This window comes from Lissotriton helveticus, chromosome 1_2, assembly GCF_964261635.1.
Source record: "Lissotriton helveticus chromosome 1_2, aLisHel1.1, whole genome shotgun sequence".
NCBI classification, from domain to species: domain Eukaryota; kingdom Metazoa; phylum Chordata; class Amphibia; order Caudata; family Salamandridae; genus Lissotriton; species Lissotriton helveticus.
In genome coordinates this window covers 177,664,652-177,680,162 of record NC_136058.1, presented here as the reverse complement: position 1 = coordinate 177,680,162, position 15,511 = coordinate 177,664,652, and the positions used below count along the sequence as shown (strand labels likewise).

Below are 15,511 nucleotides of genomic sequence, written 5' to 3'. Positions count from 1 at the left end.
AGGGGTAATACCTTCAGTATAGCCCTGTGGGCAAGGGCTTATGTGAACGCATCAGGATTGCAAGAGAGGCCAATGAACCTGCATGGATAAGGATGCGGCCATTGGGGGGGCGAAGGGTTGGGCAGTAGTGAAGAGAATAAGGAATGTACGGGGCTTACCCTTGGACTTCAGGAAAGTCCGGAGTAATAGGATGATTAAGTATGAGCGGGATGAGTGTCCTCGCAAAATCGGCAGGAATTAATTTCCTCACAAAATCAGCATGGAGTGTATGTCCTGAATGGAGGGAGACAATGTTGTAGTAAGGGCTAGGGTCACGGGTGGGAGACCAAAGGGGCTGGATGGAGTTAGCGTGCTAACCTCAGAATGGAGGCAAGACTGTAATGGTCCGGACTTGGCGCGCAAGGCGGCTTTGGACCTAAAAGAGTAAAACAAGGGTATAGGTCGGTGTCCCTCGTCGTGATTATTGGGAAAACGGGGGATGCAGGAGCGGGCGCTTACCTAGCGCAGGAATCGTGGCGGCATAACGATGTGGCTGCTATCCTCGGTTCGAGAGCGGAAGGCTCTACGAGGTTTAAATTGATGGCTCTAGTAGTCATGTGACTCTTGAGAGTAGTCAGGTGATTTGGGCCAATGGTGGCTACAGTGTGCGGTGATGCGCACGGTCTTATGAGCGGTCATGTGACCCGGAAAAGACGGCGGCCATCTTGGAGTGAGGACTGGATGAAAGAAAGCGACACAGAAGTCGTAATTGAGCATGGAAACAATTATATATCTGGTGACTTAAGTGATAAATATAAATTGCGGAAATAACAAATTATAAATATACACAGAATATAAACAATAGCATCCAGTGACTTAAGTGATCAACAGAAAATGATTGCGGTGAGAAAATACACATCCTAATCAATTAATAATGTTGGTAACTGATCAGAGAATATATATGCAATTGAAAACCAGGGCACAGTTTGATAGTCTGAGGCCATTTCACGGGAGGCCAAATGTAGTACAGCTAGTTGGCAGATCAGTTAGAACCACATAACAATAATTGCAGGATAACAAGTTATTAAGACACTGCGCATAAACGGAAGGCCAATCTCGCACTTGGGATGTCATAGCATGCCAGTTGTGAGCCATAATTTATTTTAACCAGAACAGAAGAGAAAGAAAAATGAGAGTGCACATACAAACAGGTTATATCATTGTATAGAATAATGTACATCACTCCAGAGAAGTTGGTAGTTGTTGGAGAAGTGGTGAACAAACAGATGTTATTATAGCAGTGTTATCCAGTCTCCAAGTCGGTTTAGGCCTGTGTGGATACTGCCAGTGTGCAGGATCCATTTCAGTTCCACATTGTTCAGCAGTTGGGAGAGGTCTGCCCCCCACGGGGGCACTTTAACCACACTAATTATTGTCCAACGTATGTCATCTTAAGTGTGGCCCAATGTTTCAAAGTGTTCTACTAATGCGGCATTTGGTGTCTTACAGCAAACCCTGCTCCTGAGTTGACAGATCCTAATCTGGATCTTTTGTGTCGTCTCCCCGATGTAAATCTTGTTGCACGAGCAAAAAATGGCATAGATTATGTTGCAAGTGTTACAGTTGGAGAATTCTCTTAGTATAGATTTAATGGTGCCAAACACAAATTGTTTGCAATCAGCAGTGCATCTACAAACAGTGCAGTTTCCACATTTAGTGTGTCCTGTTAGCCCTGGATGGCCCCAACGATCGTGAAGTGTGCCAGTAATAGACACACTAGGTAGCGCGGCCCTGACCAGATTGTCCTTAATGTTTTTGCTTTTCCTGAAAGAGAAAAGAGGCCTGTCTAGGTTAAGTAATCCTGCATTGATAACATTCCAATGTTTTAGTATGCTTTTACGCAGTTTGTGTGAGGATGGGGAGAAAGCAGTGACGCATCCAAGTGTCAGGTTGGCACATTAAAGCCTCAGGTTTGACATCTCCAGTTAACTACTCAGGCTACATATTTTGTCGTGAAAGAAAGTGTGTGTTACTATCTCTCTCGTTTTCCATCCCAAGAAGTAGAATCTTTGGAGGGTGATGATGATGACTGCATCATGGCTGCAATTGAATTGCCTCAAGTTGGTACTTTTTCTGAAAGAGACTGGTGTTCAGCTTTAGAGGAAGATGTCACCCTTCAGGCTATTTTGTATTTTGTTGAATCAGGAAGGCCACCACAAAGTTATCCTCAGCATGGAGAGCAAAATGGGTGAAGGGGAATAAAATACTGCATACTGATGAAAGTATTAGAGATAAGGTTGAAGTTACTCAGAAAAGCAGAAGGGGTATTATAAAAGGAAAAGAATGAAAGATGTGAAGTTTGAGGTAGGCGATTGTGTACGACCGTCAATATCTACTCATGCGAGGAAAGGCGAATTTAAATTTGGTCCACCAGTTAGGGTACTGAAACTAAAAGTAGTGGTATCAGGAATAAGGTGGACAATGGTGGAAAACTGAACGTGTGGCGAAGGTTGGAAGCAAGAAAAATTTATGAAGCAGTGCTGTCCTTTCATCTTGTAAGTCCACTTTGACTAAGGATTCAGCATTGCTTGGTCATAGAATGAATTCTACTGATTTGGTTTTTGAAAATTCTTTCCAATCAGCGTCGATTGTGAGATGTACTGAAAGACAAAATTATTTACCTCAGAATATTTCATGACTATTATTAGTAAAAAAGGATTTTATGTGTATGAGTTGTGTTTTGTGTTCTTCTATTGCTGTTATAAAACAAGAGTACAATTTTGTGCTTTAAAGTTTACTCATTTTAATTGCAAGTTTTGTTTTGTATTTGCAATGTGTTTTTGGTAGAGTGCATATTTTTCCTTTTTTATAGTAGAGGGAAAGCTGTGTAGCTTGAAGGGGATGGAATACTGCACTGAATGTTCTATTACTGCATTGAATATTCTAATTGGAATGCTGGGTTTCAAACAATAGCAGTTGGCTGTAAGACAGTGTGCTGCCAGCAGCTCTGGACCATAACTTGAAGAAATGTACCCTTCAAATTGTTGTTTTCGTGTGCCGACTCTCTTGTGGGACTACTACAGAAGTAATTTTCAACATATGACTGACTCTCAGGAGTTCAGATCCAACTACAGGCAGGCTGTTACAGTCAGGACCACTAACCACATTCCATAACTACCAGTAATTCAAGCATATGTTTGATACAGATTCACAAATAGGACATTAATGGACATATGATATTAAATAGTTGGATAAAATAAACATGTATCATATGATTTTTCTGCGTGTTATTTGTAGCACTATTTATATTGTGTCTTCCATGGTTTTTGTTAAAATGATTACATTCCATTATGTTTTGGAATTATCTACGTGTTTTTAGTGAAAGTTAATATTGGTTCAAAAGTTGAAAACAGAATTTAGAAGGTGCACTCTTTCTGGAGTCAAAGAAGCAGCATAAAGAGTAATTCCATAATTAAGTAAATCTCTTAAAACTGTCACACAACCAACACGTTTCGTTCCCGAAACTATGCCAGAGGGAATTTCGCCAGGGCTCCTGTATTACAAGAATCCAAGCACAAGGGGCATATATTAGGCTTCAAAATGTGGTGTGTCGGTTATCACGTCACGCTTGCTACACCTCACTGCTGTTGAAGGAATAAAGAACTCCTTTTGATGCCATTTGCGATACAGGATTTCCTGACGTTCACTAAAATTGGAATGGTGAGAATCTTTACATATCAGATAAAGAGGGAGGTGCATTGCAGTGCCACATATAGCATATGATAAATAGCTGTGCCTTTGAGAGATTTTATTGTACACACCACATTTTGAGGCCGAAACGCGTTGGCTGTGTGCCAGTTTTAAGAGATTTACTGAATAAAATGACTTAATTATGGAATTACTCTTTATGCTGCTTCTTTGACTCCATAAAGAGTGCACCTTCCAATTTCTGTTTTCTATTTTGGCTTTCATTTGACACCCCTGGACGGCGGGTGTTGGGAAGAGATTGCACCACCACTCACATTGGTAGTACCTATGGACTGGATGTGCATGGCCTTGGTCTGCCGTTTGTTCTTTCATTAACAATTGGTTCAAAAGTTATTGGATAGAAACTCTTTGACTGAACATTTGCCATTAATATTGCTTAGTACTATCGAGTGAAATTCATGGAACAAAAACATACGACTTTGAATGTAATCTCTTCCTAACAGTGTATAGATCAATTACTACTTTAACTCCAATTCTAAACTATTTGGGGTAAGTGTCAAAGATCCTGGACAAAGTACATTTCAATATGTCGTACTGTATAGTGAAAATACTATGCTGAATTTAACATCACTGGGGTAGTTCTGCAACAGTGTAACTAAATACTTTACTATTTCACCTCATTCATAAAATAGTTAATGTATGGTGCTTGTTGGGTAGGAGTCTTAAATAGTAGCATGGTGTATAATTAAATATTACATTTCGTTATTAATACTGTGATGGATTTATTATTGATTTAATACAAATGTTTTCTCTAAAATGGTTTTCTATCGAACATTTTCTAGCAGTTTGTGTCGCAATCAGTATCAAAAGACCAAATACTCTTAGGAATGGCTTATCCAACACTGCAAATCATAACATTTAGTGATCAGCACCAGACCTCACTTTCTAGTAAAGTGTTTAGTGGCTCACATAACTCAGGGTGGGGAAAGCATGAAAAATCACACTGATTCAGAAATAGAGCATGTTCAGATTCACATCTGTCTACATTATCCAGGATGGCACTATTGTGGCTTTAAAATGTCAATGTTTTTCTAGTGGTCTTCTGCTGTACCAAATCAAAAGCTAGATATGAGGTATTGCATGATTTCATATTAGAAATTATAATTAAATTTAATTTTATGTCCGGTTTGGCTCAGTAAGGTCCAAGCAAGGGTTTATAACTCTCACTCCAAGACATCCAAAGGAGTGGTAGTGTGTACTCTCTCCAGGGTTGGGCGTAGCCGTAGTCGACGTGAAAGAGTGGTCATAGGGCAGGGAGAATGATGATGAAAGGAGATTGTCCTCCTGGAGAAAACATTGACCATATTAGGGCTTCCACAGAATGAAGTTCTGAGCAGCTTGATTGGATCGGGTCTAGAAACTTGTGGATGAGGGCAAAGGTATTCCATTTGTCTTTGAGGGTCAGAGTGGGCATTTGTTAGAGCGTGGTATGGAAGGAGTTAGTCAAAGAGTGCATGCTGTTGATGATTGCTCACATTGGGATTTAAGACACAATGGATTATAAGGGGTGGTAGATGGTAATAAGTTCTCACTAGAGGTTAACTCTTTGAAGAATTAGTCAATCACTCCAGAGGTACTGGAATGTTCTACTGTGCAAGCAGTGAAGGGAACAACAACAGTAATAGCAGAAGCAATGGCAAACTTTGCATGAGAGCTCTGAGGTGCAGTGTGCAGCCCATAATGAACCTGGCCTGTAAAGGAAGGCATGAAAGAGGGCTCAAATTAGGGTTGACCAGTCGATATAGGTACAAAATGGCAGTGTCCCACAAGTGATATTGGAGGCAGGAGGAGGAGATCGACAGGCCGGTTTGCTCCCATCCATGCCAAGAGACACACTGGGCCTGCAGTCGCTGACTTCAGTTTTGACTGAATCTTGCACATGCAGTGTGCATCTGAGAGGCTGTTATAAGGGCAAACAAGCACTGTCCAAAGCAGCCTTTTTTCCAAGGCTCTGGGAAAGCGGATTGCTCACACGTAAGGTCTGACATCTGCTTATGCAAGCCTCCAGATTCCCGACTCATTTCTCACTACAAATGGTCAGTCAATGAGAGGAGAAAATGGGACTTGACACAGAGTACAAAACAGCGATTGCTGACTGCCTGCATCTCTGCCCCGGTTATTGCGCCCTCATGCACGGCATGCCACCTGAGCCCCATAGACCCTCTAACCCTTGGCCTACTGTCATGTTGCTCAGCCTCCTCAAAGCACAGACCAGGATCCCACGGGTGCTCACTGCGTGAAGGTGTGGCTTCAGGGGCTGGATCACATGGCACCCCGAGGGTTCAAATAAGCACAGAACTTTACATGAGACGAGTCAGAAGGTTTCCTTCTCCCTGACACAAAGAACAATGTCAGAGAAAATGTTGCCACAACTTCTTTACTTGATTCATCCATGGCCTTATGTAGGCCTATGCCCAATATGAGGGCACACTTTGTGCGCTACTCCAGATCTCAGTACAGGTTCCGGACTGCACATTACCAGGGACAGGCTTAGGCCTCTGTGCACACGCTAGATTAGACTGATGCCAGGGCCAAAATAAAAAGTTTACATACCAGTTCCACATATAGTCAGTGCTTTAAATGGGTCGGAACTCATAGGTACTGAGTACCGGCACTTCTTATTTTTATCGTGCTGAGTACCGGCACTTCTCTGCTGCCAAGGAGAGTACCGGTACTCATCAAACATAGGCTTATTGTTACTAGTACTCACAAGCACGAAGGAGGCTGTCTGACAGCCAAAGCGACTCTGTAGCCCAAGCGGAGCCACCTATAAACTATTCAGCGGGGCTTATTTGCATAATGTCTGGTGTTCACCATCAGGCTGTGTTTGACAGAGCAGGGTCCATTCAGGCCCTGTTCTGTCAATCACATTCACACTATGGTGTGCATTTGTGAACACACTGGAATACAGGCATCCTGCTGACAGCAGCAATTAAGAAAACCACCGGAGATAAGGAGTGTAAAATCATTTTACACTCCTTAAAATGGCCTTTATCCCACCTTAGTCTTTTGTGTGTGTGTCTGCTTGGGTCTGGGTGTTTTCCTGCTTGTGTTTGCATGTTTGTGTATGTGAGAATAGTGAGTGAAAGAGGGAGTGAATCCAGACACTCAGGAGGTGTTTTAAAGGACATTCTTGAAATGCTTTGTGTTTGCATTACTGCTGTTTCTGTGAGTGTGCACTCAAGAATAAATAAGTATTCGGGCCACATCCAAGCATATAAGGGTATGGCATTAAGAAGCTACAGATATTACAAAAGCAGGAAATATTAACATATGATTGTGATTGGCCTACATGTTGTATAACGAGGTAACCCATTTTATTATTAGTACATTTCTAATGTGTTTTTGGTACATGCAACTACTATTGAAGTAATTCATGCTGTTACTCCAGTCCGTTTCCAGGGGCACACTGATTATTAACCCTGTGGGGGCAATGGCTTAGCTGCACTATTAGTGATTTAGGACCTATTCCCAGCATTTGTTCACACCACTGTTTCTTAACATATGAAGTTCAAAGTCTTCCCATTTCACCTTGTAAAGAAAGTCTGTCCTCTAGAAAGCATCCCTATCACACCTTATTTACAGTGTGCAGCTACATGAAGTGCAGGCCTCTTCTGGCGTTTTCAAATGCAGCCACCAGAGAAGAAAACTAGGGGGCTTTCAGTTAATTTAATGAACCAACTCAGTATTATGCCATTTGCACTGCAACTTCATAGCAATCATGAATACAATCACTACATCTGGCAAACTGTGGAATGCCTTTCTGTCTTGTGTGGAAGATACACATGCCTCTACATCAGACGCAATCCAATCTACTTCTCCCCAAAGCTGGTAAACATTTAATAAGACGTATAGTCAATTCCCTGCACATAATGATGGTGCATTAGTAACACTTATCTCAATATACAGTGTTGGCCCAGTCCACCTATATAGAAAGTGGTAGGCAAGGTCACTCAATGCTGTGGCAGTATCGCAACAATGTGGCCAGGTATCACAAAGTGGATATAAATTACACAGCTCTTGTCCAGTATATCACAATGGCATACATTCACATACTCTGCTATCAATAAGCAATATACCACAGTGGTTGGATCACATTACACTGGCCTACAACACTGTCCAGGCCTAATATCACACACAGTGATGGCAGTGTGTACCTTGCCAAATCTATCAAATTCATTCTAAGGATCCTTTGGCTGGGCTGGTGTGGCCAGTCCATTTAAATGCAATGGGCCTCATGAATATGCCCCTTTCGTGCTAGAGGAAATTAAAACATACCCTTAAAATTAGAACAACTTGAAAACTGTGGGGCTGAAGGGAGTGGGTGCCCAGGACTTCACAGGTATGAATTTATGTTGCCTAGTTATACAGAAAAAGTTGAGAAAGCAGTGATGGGTGAGTGTGTGCATTGAAACTGCTCTCCTGCAGCTGCACCCTCAATCTCTTTCTATGGTAGGGGAAGCTAGGTGAAGGACCAGGACCACTCACATTACACATCCTACTCTATGCCTGAAAACATATTGGGAATACCTAATAGTTTTAGAGACATACATTGCAAAAACTGTATTTTTTTTCTTAGCTTTCATCAGAATGACAGCATGGAAAAGATTAAATATAATTTTAACTTCCCCGCATGAGGTTTTGTATGCATGCAATTAGGAAATACATGGTGGTCCTCAGCAGCTCACCCTGATCTTTTCATTATGTCCTCTTTGCAAAATAAAGAACTGAGCAAAGATCTAAAATGACTGAGCCAAGATCAGGCAGAGCTGATGTAAGACCCTGCGTCACTGGCTCAAGATAGTAAATCGATGGTTCAGTATTATTGCTGGCCTAAATCAGCAATGGCTCAGGATCAGATAAGGATGGCTTAAAAACAAGCTGTTGAACCAGGTCCAGTGATTACTAGCACAGGACAACACATCATGGGTCAAGATCACACAGTACTGAGGCAATTTCACACACTGTTGGGCCAAAATCAACCACGCGTTGGCCCCAGATCATACACTACTGGACCACATAACACAGATTGAAGCCAAGTTCACATACTAGTGGATAGAAATCATCATCAAGATTCTGATGATTATTATTTGCAGTTCTAAACCTGGCAAATTGGCACTGAATCTCTTGAGGCATCAAGATGATTATCCAGTCTAACCTTTCCCTTCCAATGGACTGAATACATACTTCTGAAGGTCATGACATCATACAAGCAGTTAATTACTATATATCTATCTTGTGCCACATGTCCAGAGGGAATCTGAACATAAAGGTAAATAAAGACTACTATCAAGGGCAATATGAATACTCCATATTAGAAGTGTCTTATGTGTCTTGTCCTTAGCTCCGCCCCACCCACTTGCCACACTCATAGCTCATTTTAATGAGTACCTGCACTTATTTTGTCCCATATAAAGCACTGCATGTAGTTGGATACTCAAGGCAGGGACATTCAGACTTACCATGTAGGGAACAGTCCCATCCCAACAGCGAGTGTGTGCAGTTGTGAATAAGTGTGTACCTGTGCGTTTGTCTATCTGCCTCTCACCCCACCAATTCAAAAGATTACAACCCATAGTGGATCTAATATGGGAAGTTAGTGACTTATTCTGATATTTCCTGAGTTTCTCTGTTTTTTTGGCACTTAACCACCTGAACCTGCTTGAGATCCCAAAGTATGTGTTGTGGAGGATGTGGGAAACTGTTATGATAACTAAGAAAGTGTTTGCTCTACTGTTCGAGGTTGTCCCTTCTTACCTTACCACTCACCCCTTTCTTTCCCCCTCTGTCCATTGTTTGGTGGAACTTAGCTATTTGAAATTTACTGGGCAATATTTAGATAGTGAAATGATTTTCTTGGTTGGTTCTTTTTGCATAGTAATTGGATCCAATATTACTTATGTTATGGTGCATGCCAATGTGTTCCTTCCAACATGGTTTCACACGTGTTCTTGTAATAAGTAAAACTTTGAAACCTAAATATGCATATTAAAATTGTACTTCTTTACCCCATCACCTCCATTCCCTAGTATCAGTCTTGCCTCATGTTCATAGGTTTTCAAACCTGGTAATAGTTTTGTTTTTACCTATGTTTCATGGTGCAACATATTGTCTAAAGTATTGTATTACCATCAACTTCAACATTTTACTTAACATATTTTTATTTAAACAAGCAAATACGTCACTCTAAATGTAACATTATATTAGATGTCTAATAGTGAATATGCCACTGACAACTCTTTGTTCTTCTCTACCTCTGCTTCAGTGCATGCATCCCTAGTGTGCGTATCAAGTATCCAAGGAGGTCCAAGACCTCAATATGACAAATTCTAAAGAACAAGCCACCAAACTAGCAGATAAAATAACTCTGGCCCTTCAGCCCTCACCCTTTTATGTCATCCAACACCAGCTTGGTAAACTTTGCCAAAATCCTGCTCACTGGACACTATTCTTCATTAAAGAAGATCCTTAATTCTATAAACACAGCTCTTGCCTCAATTAAATCAACCTTATTCCTTAATCTTTTTTCCATACTTCAAGCGCACCCTCGCTGCCGGTCACATTCACTTTACACTCACCTGTTAGCTACCCTAACCAACTCCCGGACAATGATTTTGCATCCTACTTCTCTATGTTACCAGCAGTGGCATCACCCTTAAAATCCTCCTCACTGCCTTCTTTGCTCTCCTCTACTCTTCTGCCCACTTTGCTGAACTCCTCCCCTTCTCTTGCAGCTCACCCCCTGCACTTATTCAATTACTCCGGTCTACCTTCCATCCAGTGACAAATCCAACCCTTTCAGTCCACAAATCATCAAACCCCTGGCCCTCCTGTAAAGAATCCTATCCTGCCTCTCCTCCATTCAGTGTTCTCTCTTCAGAACAATACATGGACTCTTCGAGTAAGCCATAATACTGCCTCCATTGAAAACCTTTACAGGTTATACCACATCACCATCTACTTATTGGTCAATGTCCCAACTCTGATTTATCTATAAAATCTCAGCACAGCCGGAGTTCAACCATTTTAATTAATTCAAAGTCGACGTAACCTACCTCAATCTCTGGGCTTCATAAAAATATCATTTCTTTGCCTGCTGCAAACACTTACCCACTGTTCCCATACGCCTCTTTCTGCCAGCTGCCTTCAACACCACTAATTACATATTAATGGTATGGCCCTTAAATGCTTCTCCTCCTACCACTCAGTTTCTCTAACTCCTGTAGTGGATCACTCTCTAGTCTACACTTTTACAAACTCAGAGTGTCCCAGTATTCAGTCCTGCATGCCTTTCTCTGCTCCTTATGCATCACTTCCATGGGTAATATCATTTCTTGCTTTTGCTTCTCCAGTCATCTCAGTGTGGATGGCAACCTAATGTTCAATAGCTTTAAGTCATCATTTCTCAACCACCATGTATCAACACCTAATCCTTAATTTAAAACAAAGAGGTTATGTACCATCATACATCACTATGTACAGCACTTCTGATAAAAAGAATTGATCATGCAAATAAACACACAGGAAAAACCAAAGAAAGCAAAAACATAAATCTGACAGAATTGCAAAGGAGTACTAGTTTCTTGCTAAATACATGTTTTTGAAACAATACATTCTTAGAAAGATTTCACGTGGTAAACTTATAAAAATGAGTGCATAACACTTATTTCAGGGGACAAACAGAACACTTACTTATTTTATACCATGGGTGTTCTCATCAAGTAAGGTTTATACATTGTTGGTGCTTTTGCCTAATTCCAAAAGTTCAATGTTAAATAAGCATCTTTTGGCCAGCCCTGGCTAATTCAACCATCATGTGTCTTCCATATTTGATGCTAAGTGGTCACTTCTCCTCATCATCTCTTCTTCTGCCTTAACCCTTTAGAGATGAATATCTATCAAATGTAAGTCTATAGTCACAAAGGCTATGGTAAGTGCGTTGCTCTATAGTCCTTATGCCTGTGACCAAAAATGATCTGTCACTCTTCTGTAAATGATTATGTTTGTAGACGCAGATAACCTTATGCAATGTCTAAGAAACATGCATCGTCTGGTCCTAACAGTCCCTTGTCAAGAAGCAAATTTCCTTCTGGTTTAGGAGCAGGTGGTCAATGATTGGCAAACATCTGACACAAAATGCTGCCTTATCCGTACCCATCAGGACTCTTACCTAATAAGATGGATTAAAAACTACTTCAAAGTGTATTTCAGTGCAATTGATATGACTTCAGTGCTAACGCACTCTGCATATAAACATCATACAACAAATCTCAAACAGCAAGTGCAACAATAACAGTACAGAAAAAGAGACTTATAACAAAACTATAAGTACATCATTCCATGAAACTGAATTATAAATGTATAAAATAAATCTGATAAATAGTGGGTTGTAACGCACTAAACATTTCAATCAGTTATTAAAAAACAAAAAGAAGGGCCAACATCTATCACCAATACTCTGGCCTAGTTGATTGTGGGTGAATAGTTTTTTAAAAACAATTCTTACTCAGACAAGAGACAAATATGTGCTTACTGCGTTGGCAGATAAAGTCTTGATAATTAAAGACAGATTACACAAATATTCTTCTTCTGAATATAAATACCAAGTTCTTGTCTTCCGTAAGCCACATGTCAAGAATTAATACCCAAAACAAACCCAAGCTTAGCATTACATTTATTTACTGGAACTCTTAGATATTTTTAAGACAATGTCAAAGTTTGTGCATATCAATAACTATCATCCATGATTGTGAAAAGAATCGTCAGAGTGTGTAATTAGTGAGACCAACCCATGTTAAAGAGGGTACATCAAATAGTAGTAGAATATCCTTAGATGATGCACAGAAGCCAATATTTGTCAATTCAATATTCCTGTTAAAATTGATGTTCATGACTTTGCCGTGAATTAAAATTGAAAGAAAGATCATCAATTAGGTGGATTGACGAACATAAGGGGGAATATAACATCATTCTAAATCAATGTTGCATATGAATCTTCACTAAGGGGAAATTTGAATTACATTGCCAGTAATAATATCTCTTATAATATAGCATATTTCTTTCATGATTTTCACAACAAAGCACTGTGTGTAAAATGAACACCTAGTGAACACAAAATTGATGATTTGCTTATATAAATGTATTGAAAGGACAGATACATGGGTTTCAAAGTCAACTTTATCAGCCAAGGTTTCAACCCAAAAATCTACCTAAATGACCCTATTGCCGATGTTCGACATTAACCCACTGTACCCAATGTCATGATCACCTATACGATACAGTCCTAGGGAGAAGTCATCAACTGAAAAAGTGACAAATACAAAACAAACTAACTAATATTATATGATTCTGAGTCAAACCCAGTAGTACTTACCCAGATTTGCAACTTCACTCTCTTATCGTTCCTATAAACAGTCTTTACTTTGAAGTCAATGCCCACAGTACTAACGAAGGCTGGCGTGAAGGTGTCATCCGCATATCTGAAGAGGAAGGACGTCTTTCCCACGCTGCTGTTGCCAATGATCAGTAGTTTGAACATGTAGTCAAAATTTTGATCTGAAGCATCTTTATGCCCATACCTGGTGTCAGTCACTGATGCCATCTATGGAAGAACAAGTATGATTTTATTAGGACCTATTGTAAAACACTTATTTTACCGTTTCTCAAGAAATATTTATCTGCAGCTCTGTACCTGTTAATGAAAAAACCTTAATCTATCATATGCTCTTTTCTAGAAGTTGAAACTTTTAAATAGAATATGTACCCATCCAGAAAATATTTACCTAGTTCGGCCTCTAAATTATTTTGATATAAAAAATTTTTAATTCAGTGACAAAAAACTGCAGTTCTCTATGAAATAAATGTTATCCTGAAAGAGATTCTTTTCGGTCGGAGTCTTCTCTAGAAGAAGTGTAAGTGGAACTCTGTCTACTACTTCTTCTGTAGAAAATTCCCAGGTTCCTAGGCTATTGAGGTATCCATGGGCAGCAGTCATAAAGAGTGTGTTTTCATTTGAAGGACTCTTTGAGAAAGGATGTTGGCAGAAACAGGAAAGAGTATAGTAACTCCTCTTCTACATGGCATAAGCTATTGCTACATTGTGCTTGGAAAGAACCACATCGCCTTGATTCTCCAGGTTGTTTCGAGCATATGTCCAATTGCTGCTCAGCTCTCCATCTTATTTTTACTCCTTCTGCCTCACACCTTCAACCAACCCATGATCTTTTTTGGTGAGTAAAAGGCCTCATCATTTAAGAAATGTGTTCTATAAATGGTTTAGAGCGCTTGGGGTCATTCTGCAAAGCACTGTCACATGATCTGTCATTTCTAGCAGGAGCCATCACCGACCCTGAAAAACTGGAACATGAAATGAAGATGGCCACAGTAAAGCAAAGAACACACTAGAGGCTCTTAACTGGAGCCGGATCTTGGAGTGAACCTGCAACATGTCAAACGTAGAGGGTGCAGGGCCAGACCAGAAACAATTTAAAATATAAAGAATGGAAGGATCACATAAAGAAAGGACAGTGACAAGATGGCGGCTGTAGACTGTGTGTGGTGACGACTGGCTGCTGAACCCTGTGAGGCCGCGGGTGAGTTGTGAGGCCCCGCACGGACCGTCGGGACTACAGGACCACCCTTGGTGCGCCGCGCTGCAGGATCTCCCTGTCTGTGTGGCTGGATTCAGGCTGCCCGCTGCTGCGTCATGGCCGTAGGCGCTTGATGCAAAGGAAGGCTCCGCTGCTGATAAACTTCTGCCCAGCCGCTATAGACTGCTGAGAGGAGGTCGGCGCATGTGGGACTGCCGCACTACTGTACTGCCTGTGTGCTCATTGGTGGTGCTGGACGGGGGCTATTGTGGAGAGCTGCACTGCTGCAACCACGAGACGCTGAGGAGGGCAGACGGGGCCTGAGAGAGGGGCCCATCCAGTGGGGTCCAGACTAATACCGGAGCTGCGTAGCTGTCCCGCACTGCGGAGTAACACTGCAGTGTGCCAGCTAGGTGGTGACCATATCCCTGCTGTTGTGGCGTGTTGGTGGATTGCTCCGGGGGTCTCCCATATGCACTGTACTGCTTTGCTGACGGGGAGTTTCTGCTGTTTGTGGCTGCTGCTGAGGGGGAGACGTTGCTGCTCGACGCAAGCAAGGCGCCGCATCCCCATTGTTGGAGCTCACTGCGGGAGGAGCCCTTGGTTCACAATTCGGCTCGTGGGAGGACTCCAACTCCCAGGAGCCCCACGCCGGACACCCGACGACCACAAGCCCCGCCCACGCCATCATAACTCCTCGCGGCACCGCCTCGCGCCGGGAGAAGCTCGGGACAAGGGCGGGGCCGTCTTAGGCCGAAGGAGACCGGGCTGGGCCACCCCTCTGAGCTGCCCAATATTGACAAGGTGAGTGGCAAAAAGAAACTGAAATATGGGGAGACGCACAGTAATACCAGGATTAAGGCCTGCCACTACTATTGACAGCATGCTCGAAAGAGCTGTTAGCATCGTCTCATCCGAGATTGAACTAACAGAGGAGACTATCCCTGGGCCTATCCGCACTCCAACTGAATCCGTTCGAAGGAGTTGAGTAACTCTAATGCCCCCCCCCTTTGATACCTAACGTGCTAATTACCACCGCTTGCCACCGAGTGATGCGGTCAGAAGGTCCAGAGTTGTTAGGCTCTGAGATCGACGAGGCCGATGAGGATTTTATTGACCGCCAAACCCTGACACAAACCAATGTCATTGCTGAAAACGCTGCCCCAGTCACTAAA

The 15,511-nt window shown here is 41.8% G+C and overlaps 1 protein-coding gene across 1 annotated transcript in view; it reads right to left on the bottom strand.

Annotated features, from left to right (window-relative positions):
- The window catches only part of RAB3B (RAB3B, member RAS oncogene family), a 710,876-nt gene extending 697,528 nt beyond the window's left edge, over positions 1 to 13,348 (bottom strand). The window contains exon 1 of the mRNA XM_078673465.1: positions 13,121 to 13,348. Coding sequence (XP_078529591.1) covers positions 13,121 to 13,348 — 228 coding nt within the window. The remainder of the gene's footprint in view (positions 1 to 13,120) is intronic.
- Positions 13,349 to 15,511: the final 2,163 nt, after the last annotated feature.